Source organism: Orycteropus afer, unplaced genomic scaffold, assembly GCF_000298275.1.
Source record: "Orycteropus afer afer isolate SDZICR_OR568_19922 unplaced genomic scaffold, OryAfe1.0 scaffold00048, whole genome shotgun sequence".
NCBI lineage: Eukaryota > Metazoa > Chordata > Mammalia > Tubulidentata > Orycteropodidae > Orycteropus > Orycteropus afer.
Window position 1 is genome coordinate 6,247,785 of NW_006921635.1, and position 19,320 is coordinate 6,267,104.

General features: G+C 54.5%; 1 protein-coding gene across 1 annotated transcript in view; it reads right to left on the reverse strand.

Moving 5' to 3' along the window:
• Positions 1–339: 339 nt before the first annotated feature.
• HECTD4 (HECT domain E3 ubiquitin protein ligase 4) overlaps positions 340–19,320 on the reverse strand; it is a 195,967-nt gene continuing 176,986 nt past the window's right edge. The window contains exons 60-75 of the mRNA XM_042780607.1: positions 16,341–17,647; positions 14,959–15,166; positions 11,876–12,099; positions 11,648–11,799; positions 10,012–10,118; positions 9,188–9,311; positions 7,182–7,372; positions 5,887–6,033; positions 4,994–5,113; positions 4,098–4,253; positions 3,684–3,787; positions 3,233–3,454; positions 2,405–2,571; positions 1,872–2,067; positions 994–1,216; positions 340–476 (exon numbers count right to left, since the gene is read on the reverse strand). Coding sequence (XP_042636541.1) covers positions 340–476; positions 994–1,216; positions 1,872–2,067; positions 2,405–2,571; positions 3,233–3,454; positions 3,684–3,787; positions 4,098–4,253; positions 4,994–5,113; positions 5,887–6,033; positions 7,182–7,372; positions 9,188–9,311; positions 10,012–10,118; positions 11,648–11,799; positions 11,876–12,099; positions 14,959–15,166; positions 16,341–17,647 — 3,785 coding nt within the window. The remainder of the gene's footprint in view (positions 477–993; positions 1,217–1,871; positions 2,068–2,404; positions 2,572–3,232; positions 3,455–3,683; positions 3,788–4,097; positions 4,254–4,993; positions 5,114–5,886; positions 6,034–7,181; positions 7,373–9,187; positions 9,312–10,011; positions 10,119–11,647; positions 11,800–11,875; positions 12,100–14,958; positions 15,167–16,340; positions 17,648–19,320) is intronic.

Here is a 19,320-nt window from a genome sequence, read left to right on the forward strand (position 1 = left end):
ATGGCGGTTCTGTGACGAGGAACCAACTGGGCCCTGGCAGCACGGGGACCCAGTGGCCAAGAGGGACTGTCCAGGAAGGTCAAATGAGACACAAACTGTCTGGGAACTAAACTAGCCTACAAACACCACAAACAGGCAGCAGAAGAACCAACCCATCACGAGACGTATGGATACAAAAGGTTAAGTCTTCCAGGAGGCCCTGGAATGTGGACAAAAGCTGAGAAAAGCACAATGTCTCCAACTCCTCAGGCAGGGCCCCGGCGGGATGTGCCTGCCTGGCAGGCTCCCCGGGCCGTGGAGCTGGTGCTTCGGTGACCGCCGACCTCGGAGTTCTTCCCATCAGCCACTTAGGGGGTCTTCGCGGTAGTGAATGGCACAACGAAGTTTCTCCAGCATGATTTCCAGAGAGGAGTACTGGGGAAGTTTGATCATGAACATGCAGGTCTCCACTCGGATGTAGCGGGAGTCTGGGGAACCTACACAAGAAACGGGCCGAGGTTAGAGGCCCCTGCAGGGCCCGGGGCTGTTAGACTCGTCAGGAGCCTGGTGGGCCTCTCTCTCAGGTCTGTCTCCCTGGGCAACTCCAAGCTAACCCAAGGGCCCAGCAGGTGGGGGACGGGGCTCTGGCTTGCTGGGGAGGGGCAACAGAGACCGTGGGAGAAAAGGATAATCTGCAGGTGCTGGACTGCACAAGCCCAAGTCTGGGCCCTGAACAGTAGACCTGCTCACAGGCGGCTTTTTGGGTCAGCCAAGAGTTTAACTTTTTTATTCAATTATTTCCTGCACGTCAAAGCTGGAAGATTTAAACATTCCTGGATCTCAGCTTTCACCATGTGGAGCCACGTCCACACTGGGCATAAACTTCCACCTGGCGAAGCCTGGGCTTGGGAGCCTCGTGGCCCCTGGTGCCCATAGCCCTTTCCTTTACCACCTCGGGGCTTTGGTGCCGGCAACTCTGCTCCCTGGGCCCCTTCCCTCACCAGGAGGCAGTACCTGCTGTGCCATCTGGGGGGGCAATCTTCATGGGGTACGGGGGGACATGGGCTGTGTCGGGGCCCCCATCCTTGCAGGGGCAGGTGAACGGGATGCGCTCCTGATTGCAGGCAAACTTGATGAACTTGCACAGCTCCTCCTGGGCAAACAGCTCCAGCGCCCCCCAGAAGAATTCGATGTGCTGGTCTGTCTCCATCAGCCCCACCTGGTACATGGTGTGGGCCTGGGGGAGAGAGGCCCCAGTTGCGAGCAGCCTGGCCTCGGCCCCCAGCTCCTCCCCAGCCCTGGGCGGCAACCAGGCCCAATCCCAGACAGAGTGAACAGCAGAGGCTTTGTGCAGGCCCCAAGCAGGGAGCGACGGCCGCAGGGCACAGAGAGATCGTGACAAGGCTACTGACCCTAGGGGTGGTCATGGTAGCTCTCGTTTGTGTGACTGGCCTGTGCACTGGGCCTTACACATGTCACCTCCCTGACCTCTGGGGCAGGATCTGGTACTGTGCCCACTAGAAGCGGCGGCCCTAAGGAAGGCCTCCCAGCCAGTCAGAAGCAACACTGGGGAGCTGGAGCCGGGCCACCCTGAGGGGAGCTGCATGGCAAGGGGGGCTGGGCAGAGCTGGGCAGGAGTGGGCTTCCCTCGGGATAGTGGCTTAAGGTTTGGGCTCTGGAGGCAGGCAGGCTTGGTATAAGTTTTGACTCTGTCCCCACCGGCTGTGTGACCCTGATCCAGAGACTTCTCTCTGAGCATCACGTTAGCTGAAGAGGCATGAGACCAAGTCACGTGGAGTCTGAGGGCCCAGGCTGTGCCCTGCTGGCGTCTGGCGGGATGGGCTGGCAGCCGACGCTGGCTGATCCACCGGGTCCGGCCTCGGGCCACCCACCTTCAGGAACTCGAGGCTGATGTAAGGGAGGCCGCAGGTGCGCAGCTCCATCTCCAGCGGGCTGAGCGTGGTAAGGAGCTGCAGGGGGATGATGGTGCCTAGGCCGGCCCGCACGGCGGTCACGCACTCGACGTTCTGCAGCTCACGCAGCCGCAGACTCCGGATGGCCGCTGCATAGATGTCCTTGTTCTCCCACCTGCCAGGTGGGGGGTGAGGTGAGCAGACCTGTGAGGTGGTGGTGGGGTGCTCCTCATATGGAGCCCACACCCACGTGGCCAGAGGCCCCAGCCCCTCAGGAGCAGCTGGCCCACCTAAATTGCTTATCCTCCTGCCTGTGGGTGGCGCCTGCCTCAGAGACAGTGTTTTCTGAACGAAGTCCTTCAGTTGAAGAAACTCCGTCTCCCTCGGTCCCTGGCCTGCCTCATCTCCCTCCCATGGACGAAACCCATCTCTCATCTGGCCTAGACCCTCGGGCCGCCACCCACGTCCAGGTGCTGCTGTCACTCTGGCCACCACACCATGCGCCCACTCACGCCACGGGGATGTGCCGGCCACGGCTGCAGAGCTCCACCTCCTCGCCGGTCATGGTCGGGTAGGTGAATCTGCAGCAGGGCCTGCTGGGGCTCTCGGGGCTCTCGGAGGCGAGGTGCTGGGAGGCGATCTCAGCACACAGCACCTCCAGCTCCGTCTCGTCATTGATCTGGGGGAGGAGAGAGAGAGCCTGACTGCCCACTCTGCTCCCAGGGCCCAGGATGGAACCTGGTCCCCATGGGGGCAAACGCCTAGCACGTGACCTTGGGGACGTCTGCTGAGTGAGCGAAGGGCCCTAAGCAGCCCCCCAGGTCCAGCTACAGGCAGGGAATGGACTCAGCTTCCAGCGGAAGGCCCGTCTGTGTGCAGGAGGACGGCCAGAAGTTACGTGGTCTCAGTGTCCCCGTGCGTCCCAAGCAGCCGAGGAGAGAAGGAACTCCATCTCCTGGCCGCCCCAGACAACCTCAGACAATCTCCAAGAGCTTGTCTCCCATGCTCTTTCTTAGGGCCTAAGACAGAAACTGGACCCCGCTTGTAGCAATGCCTCTCACCACCTCTGCACATTCAGGCCCAGAACCTTTCAGCCCCACCTGGCTCCTGTGGGATGGACTCCGAAAGGGGCAGAGCCAGCAGGGCTAACCAAAGCACTCCCAGGTCTGCTGCCGGCCGGGAGGGAAGCCACAGCCTCTTGTGCCCGGGAAGGCCCAACCCCACTGCCCCTCAGCAGGAGCTCGCATCTCCTGTGGCAGGGACCTCGGCAGATAGCAGGCCCCAGAGGCAGTGACAGGACCTCAGGCCACCCCCTCACCACAAATATGCCTGCCACTTACACTCTCGAATTTCTTGACATAATTGTAGGTGAGTATGTCTGCTTCCTTCAGGTCCAGGTCAGGGTCCAGGGGCTCCCCAACCAGCGTCTTCCAGAACGAGGGCAGGAGGTCCAAGGGAAGAGGGACATCAGCTCGAATGGCAATCCCCAACAGCTGTCCCAGGAAGTGAAGCAGCTGCTCCTCCCCGTAGGTGATGGGGCTTGGCGTTAGGATGCACTTGCCCTGGAATGGAGGCGGGGCTGACGGCCTGGGTGGGTGCCCTTTTCCTCTTGGGGACACGTGGCCCAGGGGAGAAGCCACCCTGCTGCCAGGACAGGACAGCTCGCCTAGCCAGGGGAGCTGGGCCGCCCCTCCCAGGCCAGGACAGTTTCTGAAGGGTTCCGAGGACAGGCACCCGCCACCCCCCGCCACTGCCGCTCGGGCCCCCGAGCTCCCAGCCTGCAGCTCTCACCTTGTTCTTATTGACGGCCGAGCTGGGGCAGAGCAGGAGCAGGGAGAGTGCAGAGCTCTGCAGTTCTTTGCACACCTGCCACAGGAAGTGGCGGAAAGAGCCACCTGCAGGATGAATGGAGACATCTCAATACCCGGGACCCACTGGGCTGCCCTGCCTGGCAGGCCTCCCCCAGGCAGAAGGGCCAGGCTGTGGGAGCAAGATTCATGGAGCCTGGGACAGCATGGCCACTTGGGGAGCAGTCCTGGCTTCCACATGGCAGGGCAACGAGGAAGTGGCTCTCACTCTTGCCCATGGAGGAGAACCCGGACAGCTTAAGCTAATACCACCACTTCCTGAGAAAAGAGCTGATGGTGCTCCCAAGCCCAGCTTCTACCCAGCCTGGCTGGACAAGCGCCTGCAGGGGCCACTCACTGGTGCCATGGACCTCTTCCCCGATGAAACGGATGTTGAAGGCGTACGTGGGGTCACCGCCACTGGCCAGTTTGACGCAAAGCTGAGATGATGGCACTGAGGCCAGCTGCCTAGCAGCTTGGCAGAAGTAAGAGTTTTCGGATGCTCGGATTTCCCCTGGAGAGAGAAAGGGAGGCTGACACCTCCCAGCAGCCGTCCTCTGCCCTTCAACGCAGACAGGCCCCTCCCCGTGGTTCGCAGGCCCTATCCTTCATCATCCACCCTCGCCTTCTCTCTCTTCGTGGGACTGCCTGAGATCTTCCCTGCCCCTGCACATGGTTTCTGCTGCCTGGAACCCGCCTCCCCGTGCTCCATGTGCTCGGCCTGTCTCCTCCTTCCCGTTGCCCCTGGCAGGACCCCGCCCATCCACCTGAAGCCCCTCTCACGCCCTGCCGTCCTTTCTCATTTCCTCCCGTGGCGCTCTCCACCTCTGTCTGTCCACGAGCTGTCAGAGACTCCTGGCTGCCTCTCCCCTCTTTGTGGTGTAGCAGGCACAAGGTTGACCAGATGAAGGTCACACCTCCCAGCCTCCCCTGTGCTTAGGTGTGGCCACGGGGCTAAGTTCTGGCCAGTGAGCGTGAAGGAAGCGAGCCCAGTAATTCGTGGGAGGCGCACCCTCCTGCCCTGATCCTTCCTCTTGCTGTCCAGAACACAGAGCCGCTGACGTGGCGTTGGAGCTGGGAGCCACACACTGGGCCACTGCAGCCGAGTGGCAGAAGCAGAGTCTCTGCTGAACAAGGCCATGGCACTTCAACCCTGAGCTCCTGCCCCAGAGGCTTCTCGATGTGAGAAACCAGCCTGCTCTCTGCTGAAGCCACCGCTAGTTTGCTGTTTCTCCTTTTCATAGCTAGTCCTACCTCCCACGATTTCCAGAGGGTCCAAGGTGATCTCAGGTGCCGCGTGGTCAGCTGTCCTCTGCACAGTGGCATTCAGCACCCGGTTCATTACGGTCACCTTTGTGTCATAAAAGATCAGCCCTGAAAAGAAGAGTGCAGGAGAGACTCTTGGATGGGACTGTTCCTTTCTTTCCCACGTCCACTCCGAGGCCCGGAGAGGCCATGCTGTCCCCTCAGGTTTCCTCTCATCTAGGACGTTTTCAGTGTACACACCTTTGAGCCTTTCAGGTGCAGGGAGAAACCCAGCGTGTGCAAGTACAAACCCAAACCACAAAGAAAAGGAAGTTCACATTTTCTGAAACAGCAAAAAATGAAAACCAGCAAAGGGCTGATGCAGACTTTGAAAAGGATCAGGTTGAGCTGTATGCGCTGAACTACAAAGAGCTCTGAGCACATTATTCAATGGAAAAAGGAGTCACAGAGTAGAATGTGTGTATGATTTTTTTTTTTTTTTAAAGTAAAAAACTGTGTGTATGTCTATTGGAATGTGAATAGAAAAGTCAGGAAGCACATGTCAACTGTTACTAAGGGTCATCTCAGGGGGTAGGGACGTGGGGTATGGGGGTAGACAGTAAGAAGCAGTGTTGATTTTACAGATTTCTAGGTTAATTTAATTAATTGTTAGGTGCCTATCCTACTTTTGTAATTGAAGTCATCTCTCTTTGGTGGAACTGCTGTTTTAAGGGACGTGCATGTTAAGTGTAAGCACAGGGCAGAGCGCTGTCTTCCTGGGACAGCTGCCTGGAGGCTTGGTGCTGGCTGATGGCTCTCTCCGTCAGTTCTGGCCCTGAAGGTGCCCTTCCTGCCCCTCTGCATTCAGCCCACCTCTGTGGGTCAGGGTGGGTGGCACTGACCTTTGGCCTCCTTCAGCAGGGCTGCGATGCTGTGGGTGTACATGGGTGTCTGGCGCAGCTCCACCAGGGGCAGAAAGAAGGTCTCCAGCGTGGTGTTCAGGGACTGCAGCAGGGCGAAGCGTAGGCGCAGGCTCTCGATGGGCACGTCTGTGGGCAAGAGGGCCAGTGGGGCTGATCGCAGCAAAGCGAGGCCGAGACCAGGTGTCTCCTATCCCCAGGGAGGGCCACTAAAAGTGGGCGTGTTTCAAGTGGGACCAGAAGCTCCCAATGTGGATATTGCTCCTGGGCCCTAGAGAAGCCGTTGTGAGGGGGCCCCTCATCTGCCTGAATCTGTACCAAGTAGAAGCAAAGGGAGAGAGCCTGGGCTGGCGAGATGGGACATCTTGGCCTTTAAGGAAGCCAAGGACTACCCTGCCCAGCACTGGGGCCGTGCCAGGGCTGCTGCCCGCTACATATTACCTTTTCATTGTGGAATAATTACCGACCTGTAGGAAGCTGTGCAATGCGGGCCCCTCCCCCAGCTCCCCCGGAGGCGACACCCCCTACAACTGTTACACAATGGCAAACCGGGGGCTGCGTCATCCTCACAGTGGGCTTTCCCTCCGCTGTGCCCACCTGGACCTTCCCTGGACCTGGAGATCCAGGGAGAGCAGGGGCTTCGGGTGGGTTTGCTGATAAGAGGATAAACCCGCCAGGAGGCAGCCCACGGGGTGTCTGAACACGGAGGCTACAATCCGGCACACACACAGGCGGCCACAGAGACCCCAGAAGGCCGCCTGCTGGCGTGTCACAGTGGGCTGTTCTAGAGAGGGGGACTTCTGGGGACTCTGTGTTGCAGTTTCTGTGGGTGGTGGTAGGTTTCAAGGAAAAGCATTCATCGTCCTCCAGTGATCAAGGGCAAAGCCTCTGGTACGAGCTACCAGATTACTCTGGCCCTTGCTCACTCCCAAATGCAGCTGGTACCAGTGGTGGCCTCTCAGCAGTGGGGCGGGGATGGCAGTGGGGGACCTCGCCTGCCAGGTGCACTTCTGTATTTGTTGCTTAGCTTTGCTGTAACAAGCATCTGAGAAAAGGCTCACAGACTTTCATGTGGTGTCAGTCACAGCTTCCTGTCTCTCTCTCCCTCGTTACTGGCTCCCTCTTCTTACATAACTGGTCATGCCAGGTGTTCCCAGTCTATATGGATGATATATGACATAAGGCTCTCCTATACAACCCTGTGCCAACATGGGGGATGCCCCAGCAGGTGGGCGAGGGTGTAGTCCGTGAAAGGCACATTCACTGGGGCCACGTACTCAAGAGACAGGCCACTCTGGGGTCGGCGGTGTCCGCAGGGTCCAGATACACCTCATGGGGATGGAGCCGTGCGGGCGTGATGGCGAGGTGGCGGCACAGCCGATTGATATACTGCACGAGCGCCACATCCATCTCCAGGGTCCACTTCCTCGAGGCCTTCTGAGCATGGCGGACGTCAATACAGGCACACCTGGGCCGGAGGAGAAAGGCAGGTGGGCCGGGGCCCACTGGGGACTGTTGGAGTCCTCTGAGAGCACCTCGCCCCAGTCTGAGGCACACTGACAAGGCCTGCTGCGCATGTGAACCAGTACAACTTTCCTGAGAGCAGTTCAGCAACGTGTATCAACATGTGTCCACTTCCTGTCTGTGGGCAGTCTGGGGCTAGGGTTAAGAGGTAGGCTTGGGAATCCTCAGTGTGAACTCTAGGCTATACTTAGTGACCTAGGGCAAAAATGCATGCCTACTTGCCGAGCCTCAGTGTCCCTACCTACCCAGTGGAGAGCACCAGAGCAGCAGCCTCCCAGCACTGCCCCGAGGATGCAATGGTATCTGTGAAGCGCTCAGCGAGGCTGGCACGCTCTGAGTGTGTGGCCAGCGTCAGCTGTTGCTGTTACCAATACTGTCACCCTCTGGCGCAGTGATCCCATTCCCAGAGATCTACCAGGCGGGATGTGGCTGTGAGGGCAGCCAGTGCAGAAGGCTCTGTCCCAGCCACATTGGACACAACTGCTAAGTCCACTGCCAGGGGACTGGTTAGCTGAATGAACTACACCACACTCTAGTCACGGGACGCTAGGCAACCATTAAAATGAGCTCATTAAAACATCTTTAACATCATAGGACATGGAAAAAACAAAAAGGCCAAGGTCAGCCAGGATGTCTTGCGTGGTCCCGTTCAGAGCACTGTATAACTAACTGTTTGAAGAGATGACACTACAACATGACACAGTGACTATTCTGGGCACAGACTTACACAGACTACCTTTCTGCATCTGCATGTACTGTAGGTTATTAAGCGTGTGTGTCATCATTCCACAAACATGGCGCTGGTAATCAAAGGTGGTGGTGGGGTTGCTGGCAGGCAGGTGGGTGGGCAGGGGTCGGCCCGGCAAGCAAGTAGCTGGCTGAGCGTCTGGCTCCAGAGCCTGTGATAGCCCACAGGGCCATGAACCACATTAGGAACAGCACCCAGATGGGGGTGCTGGGGGGGTGCCTCAGGCCCCTCCTCACTACAGGTCGTCACCTCTGTCCCATCCACACAGTACGCAGAGCGAGACCCGAGCCTCCTGGAGAAGGGCCGCCCCTCTGACTAGCAAGTAGGGGGTGAGAGCTGGGGAAGTGCCCGGGCCTCCTCACGGCCCCACCACACGAATGAGCCTGCCGACCATTATAAACGCCTCACTTCAGTTGTCTGCAGCCCAGTACGTTCTCCCCCCACTTCTAACACAGCTTGTGTCTGCCAACAAAGACCCCAGAGTCAGCCTCTGGGACCGAGTTCCTAACACTTGTCCTTTCCACCAAGGTCCAAGCAGGGGTTGACTCTGAACGTTCCAGTAAGGTACCAAATGCCAGTGCTGGAGGTCATGTCTCCATTCTGAAAACAGGTTTCTAGAAGCCCTGCTAGTAACCACTCTTGCCAGACACTCCAACGTCCTGCTGTGGGGGCAGGAGCGCCCAGGGCGGTTTCTGTTGTTTTGCAAACAGCTTGCCTGCTTGGGGTCCACTTATGGCCCTCCCTGTCTGTGTGCCCTGGAGATGTGGTGAGCAACAGCCCTGCTGGGCTCCTGGGCCACAGGAGTATGACTCAGGGGAAAAAGAGTTCTTTGGAGTAAAATTTCTAAGCAAGAGACTAGAGGGAAAAATTGTTTTCAAATAGGTGGAAAAACCTACTCAGATAATTATGAAAAATTAGAAAATAACTCCAAAGGCATTTAAAAAGTGTGGATGGAATGGCTCCTCAGAAAGCGACTTTCTTGGTCAACCGATTGAGGGGTAACCCTCTTACCTCTCAAAATGAAGGTCATAACCACAGGAGAGAATAGCCCTCCAGACGCTGCGGATGTCTTGCTTGGCTCGGTCAATCACAAACTTGTGGAATCCTTCCAAGGTCAGATATTTTTCCTCAGGGACTGACAAGAAAGTGTAAGCATCATGAGGAGTTTGGTGAGGACTGTGCACCACTACGCACAATAGGCCCACTCCCAGCCCCTCTGTATCACGGCCTAATCTGTCTGGGTATCCCTAGGTCCCCATGACTCCAGGGTACCCACACTCTGCCCAGCGCTTGCCCACGTGTGACGCCCTTGACTTCATGGGGCCTCTGAGGCCTTGGCCCCGCACACTTAGGCTGGCCATTGAGGGCTGCAGCAGTTCTCCCACAAACATTTCTGACAGACAACACACTTTCTGTGACAATAAGAATAGTTTTCCCCAATCTGCTCGAGCCTTTAGGAGGTTTATGGCACTGGAGAAAATCACTAGCTTAGACAAGTGCCTTCTAGAAGAAAATTTCCAGGCAGATGTCCAAATCTTTACTTCTCACTCAGGCACAATAAGCTGTTCTTCACCTTGGGTGTAGATAGAATTTCTGGACCTGTTATTTTTAGCTATGTAAGTGTGTGGTCATCAAAAACTGCACTTAATCTGCGTTGGTAACTAATTGGGGTCGGCCAGGTATATTTCCCAGGGTCTTTGGAAGGGCTACCTGGCCTGAACTAGAACCGAAGAGAGCTGAGGGCCCCTAGAGTGGAAGTCATCCCAGTGCGAGTCCTCTCCGCCTCAGGGGGAAGCAAGTCTCGGAGCCCATGTCCCAACAAGCTGCTCACCCACCTTCTTGCTTTTTGGTTGGTGACTTTTCTGGGTCCTTTTCATCTGGCTTGCTCTTCTCCGGGGACTTGGGCTTTACCGTCGGCTTCTTCTCACTTAAGGCAGTCCTGCTGTAGACCAAATCACTCAGCTCGGAATTTGCAATCCACACCCCCTCCTCCAGAGAAAGTACAGAGAACCTCACATGTGCACCTGTTCAGAGCCCCCAGCTCTCAGCTGATGAGTCAGGCAGGGCTAGATTCAAGGTCGCCTTTTCTCCAAGGAAAGCTTACTGAGCAAAGTACACGGACAAACGGATGGTATGAAATGTAAAGCCATGGAGAAATGCCTCTTAAATATGGTTTCTACATACTTAGGGCTGTGCTGTCCAGGGAGGTGGCCACTGGCCAGATGGAGCTACGTAAAGTGTACTTAAGTAAAACTCACTTTCTCAGTGGCACTAGCCACAGTCCAAGTGCCCAGTCACCACATGGGGCTGGTGGTGACCGCAGTGAACATTCAGATAGAGAACAATTTCCACAGTCGAAGAAAGTTCCGTTGGACAGCACTGCTTCAGAAGCACCACTTACACATTAATTAATTCGTAAAAGGCCCCTTAGTCTACTGATCATTAACAATCAGTCCAGACACTCCTCTAGGTGGCATTTTGTTATCAGAATTGCCAACTGTGAGTGCTTGAGAGTCAGAAACTTACACTCAAGGGAAATTCTACTAAATCCGTATCACTTCCCTACACGGAGTGCCACGGAGCTACAGCAAAAGGGAAGAAGCCCTGGCGGTGGAGGTTCCACGGAGAGGAGCTCAACCGCTAACCGACAGGGCTGTGGGTCAAACCCACCAGGCTCCGTGAAGAAAAGACGCGGTCATCTGCTCACTAGGAACGCCTGTAAGGAAGCTCTACTCTGTCACATAGCGTTGCTCTAGTCAGAATCAACTCGATAGCACACAGCAACAAAACGGAGAAAGAGGACAGGGGACGTCTTCTTGTACTCACATAAAATTACCTCTGGGATTATCACTAAATGGAGATCTCAAGGAACACGCACAGTCCTTAGCATATGTGTTTGAAAATGTACACATCTAATTGCTTTATACACATAGCGAAGTTCTGGGAGGCTATAGAAGAAGCTGGTAACATTGGTCACCTCAGGCCAGGGGAACAGGGGGTTTGAGGATGGACGGAGACAGACTTTTCACCGCGTCTGCACCATTTTAGCCACGCAGGAGTTAAAGAAGCTTGTGTGTGTGCACCAGTCAAAGATTATGTGCGTGAATGCGGAAAGCAGTTTCTCTGGGTGGGACAAATGAATTATCGGCAATACGTGTGTAAGCGTTTTCTAATCTTTCTACAATAACTGTGTTATTTGTGTGGTCAAAAGAAGTTAGAAAGGCATTACAAACATTTTAAAAAATTCTGCTTATCTTACTAATCCAGCCCGGTCTGCTTTCCAGTCTACATCGACCAGATTTTACTTCATTCCGGGAGAAGCCGAACTAGCACCCAGTGAGGGAAGCTGAGGCCGGAAAGAACTCAGGTGGCAGAGCCGAGGCAAGCCCTGGGTCTGGCTCCCCTGCAGGTGTGGGAGGCTGCCGTCAGCCCCCTGCGCACGAGGGCCCCTCCCGAGGCTGCCGGGCCCACCTGACGCTGTTGAGCGCGGCCTTGTCCTTGGCCGGTGGCTTGGAGACGGGCCGTTTGGTGCTCACCACCTTCACGGGGTGCTGCTCCTTCCCGGCCCTGCCGTACTTGCTCTTGTCGAACTTGGGCTTCGGCACGCCGTACTTCCTCAGGATCTGCAAGGCACACGGCCAGAGGGGTCTCAGGCTCCCCCTGCAGGACGCCGGGCCCCAGCCAGGGACGGGAGTCTACCTGGGTGAGCTGGTCCTCCAGCACCTTTTTGGGGGGCCGGACATTGGTGAAGAAGACGTGGAGGAGGTTCCCAGGCGTCTGGGAGTTGATCTGCTCCTTGCTCAGGTAGATGTCAGAGACTTTGATGGGCTTAGCTGGTGTGAGGCTCAGCATCTGCTCAGAATGGGCACAGCTCTTAAATATTTCCGTCAGAACCTCTCTGGCCCCGGGCACCAGCTTCTCACCTGTTGTAGAGCAGAGGGAGGGGTGAAACAATTTTGCCATGAGCCAACCACGTCAAGAAAAGCCCTGCAAACACTGTTTTTCATAAACATATTTTTTCCTTTTTAAAATTGAGGTGAAATTCATGTCACATACAAGTAGCCTTTTTACAGTGAACAATTCTGGGCATTTCGTACATCCACGATGTGAGACACCACCTCTGTCTAGTTCCAGAACGTTTCCATCCCCTAGAAGGAAAGCCTGTGCCCACTGAGCAGTGGCTCCCCACAAAGAACATTTATTTTAAAACTGAGTAACAGACATTCAGTGGAGATGGCCAGCTAGCTATCAAACCGCCTCTCCCCTCCTTGCCACACGCCTGTTATCTTCCCAGCCTTCCTGGTCGTAAGGTGTGTCCATGCCTTGTCTCCCACGTGGGGCGTGAGCAGGAAGACGGCAGCCACGCTGGGGCCAGGGCCTCTGCTCCGCACGTGCCCTCTTCTACTGGCTGCACGCAACAACACTCCAGTTCGTGTGCCAGAGACGACCGCCACTGCACTGAACCCCTGGATTGGGGGATGGCTCACTGCAGCTGTTCGGCCAGCCTTACCTTAGACAACGTGTGCGTGATGGATCATTCCAAAGGAACAAAAGGATACGGAGCTAGCAAGAGTTCTTCATGCGAGGACAAGCTGTTAAACATGCTACAACACTACTTGAGAAGATGTCTCAGAACCGGCACAGTGAGCAGGGCAGAACACTTCCTCAGCTACGAGAATACTGCCCATGAGCATGAGAAACAGGACTGACTTTTGTCCCCAGTAAGGGCTGCAGCAGTTAATGGCCTGGCTGCTGACAGAAAGGTCAGTGGTTAGAACCCCCCAGCCGCTCTGTGGGAGAAAGATGCGGCAGTCTGCTTCCGTAATGACAGCCTTGGAAACCCTATTCTATAGGGTCACTATGAGTCAGAGTTGACTTGATGGCAAACAAGTCTGGTTTGGCTTTTAAGCACTCCAGAAGGCACTCTGCCCTCTGTGAGGGGCTGGTCATGACAAAAACGAATGCATCTTGATGAGGAAACTGGACCACCTGACCCGTCTCTGCTATCTCCTTCCCGTCCCTTTCGCTTCATCTTTTGCTCGTAGTGCTCCCCCTCGTGGGCCCTGGCACACGGAGGACAAAGTCAGGTCAGGCCTAGGGGTGGCAACCACAGCACAAAGTCCCCAGAGACGTACACACGGAAACTGAGAGCTGGGCCTCGCCTGGCCTGCCGTGTTGGGTCTCACAGCTTCCCTCCTTAGACAGGGGCAGGCTCCGTGCTCTCTACCACTCTCTATTGGGGAATGTATATGCATGTTCCTTCTCTGACAGGTTTCCGCCTTACACAGGTTCTGGCTTCCCTGGGGTGTACAGTATGTGTGCGGACAAAGAGGGCCACGCCCTAGGAGCTGACCCAACAGAGCTACATCATGAAAGAGCCCTCTGTGCAGATGGCATTCGTCGGACATTTGTGTTGCACAACCACCACGCTCCTTACATGGAAGGCTTTAAAATCGGGGAAGAAAACCAAATTCAAAGTCTGAAAAGACTGGTGAAGCATTAGTCATGGTGCAGAAAGACCCCAGGCTTGCGTTGAGTCTCCCAATAATGGTCTGCCATGGCCAAGAGCTGACGGGGCAATACTCCCCAAGGGATAGGACTGTGACGACTACGAGGGAGTGAGGCACTGGTCTTCAGTGCACAAATTGAGGGGCCCAAAAAACTTAGTAATTAAGATACAAGATTTTACTGTTGTGTTTTAAAAATCAAAATTAATGCAAAAAAAAAAAATCCACACTAAACCAAGATATGAGCAATGCCCGCTTGAGCCGTACTACCTGAGGCAAAAGAAAGCTCAGTAAGACTATTGCTGTCTTTATTAAAAATTTGACAGTTTGTTGATTTTTACGAACATGTATTAAAACAGTATTTATCTTAACTAATGTTTTTTTTTGGTCAGTCTCCATTCCCCTCCAATTGCATAGCCAAGGCCTTACTCGCCTCACCGTCACTGGCTCTGAGGGAATACTTCAAGGTTGGGAGATATAATTTGAAAACAAACAAAATCTTACTTAATTTTATATTTTTATACTTGGAAAACATAAAACAACTCTACTATGTAACTTCAAATAATATTAAAGAATTAGAAAAGGGGACATGGATTAAACATTTTGAGAGACTGATAAAAAATAAATAAATGAGGATACAAAGAACTGTGGTAATTGTTGAAAAAGTAAAGAAAAGCTGGGCTGCTCCTGCGGTGCCTGTGGGCTTAGTCAGGGCCTCCGCTACCTCAGCCCTGCGGGTGCCCTAGAGCCTGGGTCCAGGATGAATCCTGGGTCTCGTACAGAAGTGAGACGCCAGAGAGGGTCCACCCCACAAAGATACAGCCAGATGACAAAAGAGATGGGAAGGGGGACTTGGAAAAGAGCTGGAACTATTTCTTCCCCAAGAATCAGTTTAACGCATTAGCTGTCCTCAAACACACGCCAAAATCATTACCAGCAATGCACTTGTTACGTTCTAGTGCTCCAGTGCCACAGGACCGAGCAAAACAGCTGTATTTGGACTTCAACGGGAAGAAGCCTGGCCAGACAAAGAGAGAAGACGACTTGACTGCAAGCCCGTCTTCTAGCCTGAAGCAGGCTGAGGCAGACCCATTCCTGGTGGTGGGACGAGCCTGCCTGCGGGGAGGAGAGGGGAAGGTTCTCTTTCTGTCATGTGGAGACACAGCCAGTCCCTGCAGCAGGTGACGAGCTCGTCTGATGACCCCAATACGCAGGTGACGAGCTCATCTGATCAACCCAGTACTACCTGAATCATTTTCAAAATCTGCAACCTACCTTTAATCGACTTATCATTGAAATAATCTTCTAAGCCTGGGCTTCCTTGCGTATCAAACAGACTTTGATTGACTACAGATACAGTTAAAATCTCTTCTGTGGACATTTCCATCAATTCATCTTCACCGTCCAAACTTGACAAACCAATCAAATCATTATTGTTAAATAAACTTGCTCGGATTTTCTCAATTTTGGCTCGGGATCTTATCTGCATGGACAAAAAGGAGAGTCAGGATTTGAACAGAGTGACTGTTTGTTCCATGTGAATAAGCTCTTTTTCTTTCTGCCTTTCTCTGGTATCCTGTTTGTCCCAAGCGTGGTGTGGCTGCCCAGCTTGGGCTAGCTGTCTCTCCTGATAAAGCTCCCCTCATGTTCCAACAACAGTAGCTTTTAAGGAACAACTCAAGTAGAAATCACTGCTGGCCAGGTCTGTGGCCTGATGCCCAGGAAGCTAGGATTAGGCCGGGCTCAGAGGGATCCCCTAGGAAGAAGGAAAGGAATGCTACAGATGTAGCAAAAGAAGTGCTTCTAGGAAAGGAAACAAACCACTTGCCCCTCAGCCCTGCTTCCAGAGCCCCCGGGAGAGCGGTGCTGCCTTTGTCCACAAATGCAGGGGTGCATGGAGGGCAGGCTCTGCTGCTCAGCCTCACTCTGTCACCTAGGGCACAGGGAGGCATCTTATCTGGTAAAGGATTTCTAAACAAGGAGGCCCAAGAACAGATTGGTTCTTGCAGTGGAAAGATGGCTTGGCAGCACACACACATCATCTGAACCTTGGGACCACCTGGAAATCAAATGGTAAGAGTCTACTTTCAAGCTGCTCAGAGCAGACCCGGGGGAAGCACCCTTCTGCCCAGGGCACCATTTAAAACAACTTAATGCATTCTTATTAGCGATGCTGCTCTGGTGGCGTAGTACCTAAGGCATTTGACTGCTAACCAGAAGGCTGGTAGTTCAAAGCCACCGGCCACTCCTCGGAAGGAAGGTTGGGCAATCTACTTCCATAGAGATACCGCCTTAGAAACCCAAGGAGGGGTCGCTTTGAGTCGGATCCGACTTGATGGCAGTGAGTTTGGTTTTGGATTTGGCCTCAGAAACGGACCTCCGGAGGGAGAGAGCTTGATAAAGACTATCCTCCCGGGCGGTCAATTTCCCAAGCCACCTGGCCTCCCTCCCCTCCTACCTGAACCGGTGACCTGCACTCACATCGGGACACCAGACTTGCCACCACTCTTGGGACACCCCCTCAAACAAAATCGTTATGCTTGTTCCACGAGTGCCCAGAGAGCTCCCTAAGTGTGCCCCCAGCTAATCACTTAGAATAGCTTTGGGGATTCTGATCAGTTACAATTTTAGTAGCCATCCAGTTTCAGGGCCATTACCTCCACAACTGCAAAGCCTTTGATGGGACGAGCCGGGACAGGCTGGTTGTCCAGGGATGTGACTGTGTACATGGAACCCACATCTGACACCGAGGCTGTCTCTGCGTTATCCAGAGGCTCCCCCAGGCTCCCCAGGCTTCCGAGGCTGCCAGTGCTGCACAGGGAAATGTCCAGGCTCTCCTGGCTGGACACCACTTGGGGCTCCAACAAGCCAGGTGGCAGGGGCAGCTCGAGGCCCGAGGGCAGCGGGTCCACAGAAAGGTCACTGACCGTCTGCGAGATGCCCTGGGAGCTGCAAATGGAGGCCTGGCTGGTGGAGGCTGACGCACTGATGCTCATGGCGGGGGTCAGGCTGCTGGACGTGCTGCCCTCCAGGCTGTCCGTGCCAGGGAAGCTGAGTACCTTCTCTGGCTCGGCTTTCCCGTCCCCGCCCTCTGCCTTGTCTTTCGGCTTCTTGGGCTCTTCTTCCTGTAGGGGAATGTAGATCTCATCCCTGAAGACCCCGCCATGGGCATTGCAGGCCTTGCGGATGGCACCTCTGACGATGCCCTCGTCCAGGTGGGTGGGGATTCCAGAGATAACGAGCAAACGGCTGTGGGCCGTGGGGCCCACCAGCGCCTGGCAGGCGTCGGCGATGGCATCGCTGGTCACGCCCAGCCCCTGTGGGTCCTTCCTGGTGAGGTGCCTGAGGATGACGAGCAAGGTGAGTGCCCGATGGAACCACAGCATGTCCTCAGGCTTGCTGCCTCCAATGCTGAGCAGGGCGGGGTCGGACTCCATGGAGCGGGACGACGAGCGCTTCCCCGAAGAGGAGGCCTTTTCCCGTTTCATCTTGACCTTTTTTCTCTTGGACAGGAGGCTGGGGCTCTGGGGCGTCTGTCCTGGGGAGGACGAGGAGGAGGAGGAGGAGTCACTAAGGTTTGGGGCAGTCGTTGAGGTCACCCCACTGGCTGTGACACTCATGTTGGTAGGCAGAGTCACTTCGGCGACTGCCAGGCAGGCTTCCATCAGTGCGTGGAAGTATGTTGAGAACCTGCCCTGGTCGGCTGCCACCGCCGACCCAGAGCTCCCACAGGTACCACCCGAAACCCAGCTCTGGGCCTCCTCGTCATATAGCTTGTGCAGCTCCGACTGCAGGGCCATCAGCATGGCCAGGCAGGGGTTCAGCTGGAGGGCAATGGAGGAGGACAGGCCGGCGGGGTGCTTCCCCTGCTCCAGGGCGTGCACAGTGCGCAGCAGCTCTGCCAGGAGGTGGAACACCTGCTCCTTCACACAGGCTGCCATGTCCGTGGTCCACAGGAAGTTCCCTGAGGCAAAAAGACAGTGATAAGAATTGTGACACTTTAGCATTAATTATGTGCCAGGCACTGTTCTAGGCACGTCAACCCTCACATCAACCCTGTGGGACTGGTACCGCGTTATTCACGCCCATTTAACAGATGAGGAAACAGAGGCTTGAAGAGCTGAAGGCCTGGCCCCTGGTCATGCAGCTGCCAGGAGGCAAGCTGGGGGGCAAGCTGGGCAGGCTGGCCCCCGAGGCCTGGTCTTGGCCCTGTGCCACAGTGACAGCGCATCAGCCCACTTACACGGCGCAGGCAAAGGGATGGTCGTTTCCATCCTCAGAAGGTGAGTTGGTGGCAAATCACGATGTGGGGGACTCACTAGGGGTCACCCCTCCCGGTTTCATCAAACGGCACAGAAACGTACTGAAAGCTTATCCTTTTTCTCCCACTCCTCTTTTTAGTCCTGATCTGTCAACAAGCAGTCTTCACCAGTCTGTAAACTCACTAATCTCTGTTTTCAATAGACCCTGGGACAGGATCCATTCAGCCCTTGGCTACAGTTCAGTAACAGTGATTATTTTCCTGCCATTTCTTTTTGTACTTATCTTCTCACTCTGGTAAACTGACAGCAGTGAAGTCATGTTTCCTCAAAAATGAAATTTAAATTTAAAAAACGGAAAAATGAGTTGATTATAATAAAAATACTAAACAAGTAAGTGCTAAGGGGCATGATTCGCAGAAATTGCAAATTTAGCAATTTCTGTCTGGAACAAGACGGGCCACATGTTTTGCCCCAACCACACATTCTCTTACATTCACGTACTCCTGTTACCTGGAACTGAAAGGAAGGGGAACGGCTCCTATTCAGTGAGATGCTAGTAGGGGTCACAGGCCTTGATCTAAGGCCCACACTCCTTAAACCATCAGAGTCCTCCGCCCCAAGAGAGTGAAGTGCAGCTTGTTCCACCCAGATGGGCCTTGTACAAGGTCAAGATCACTGGACAGAGGCTGAAGAGCTGGTCCAGCTAATTTACTGAGAGCCTCTGATTAAGTTCCGCACCTCTGAGTGAGGGGGCCAGGCTTCTGGCTCCCTAGGGGTGGCACTGCTTAATGAGTCTAATTGGAAATAAACTTGTGATTGTCACGGGACATGGACTCTCACAGAGCCTGTCACAGAGGACAGCTGCCACCGTTGCACTCTCCCCCGGGTCTGGTGCTAGAAATGCTTCTGCCACATCCTCACTACCCTCCCTCTACCAGACGACAGTTACCTAAGAGAGAATTCGCCACCAAAACTGCCAACGGTGGCCCACAAGCTGCCATCTTGTTACCACAGGTGCAGTTTCAAGAATTTGTATTATTATTAGTCGTCAACATCTAAAAATTAGAGGATTACAATCTGACTTTCTGGCTTTTCAAAGTTTGGACTTCTGGCCTTGCTTAGAAAAATTAAAAAAGTCTGGCAGGACTGAGGCCACATCGTCATGCGGCAACGGGCAGCAGGGGCTCCGTGGCTGCCCGACACGGCGCGCGCCCTTCAGGTTGCTCAAGTCCCCCTCCCGTCCCACTCACCTGACTCTCATTTCATCAACTGCTTGACCCTTGAAGGAATCTGAGTTTCCAAATTTTTTTAAACGGAGGTATAATTTACACTATAATCTCTTTTTCCCCCCAACATTTTACTGTTTTTTTTACTG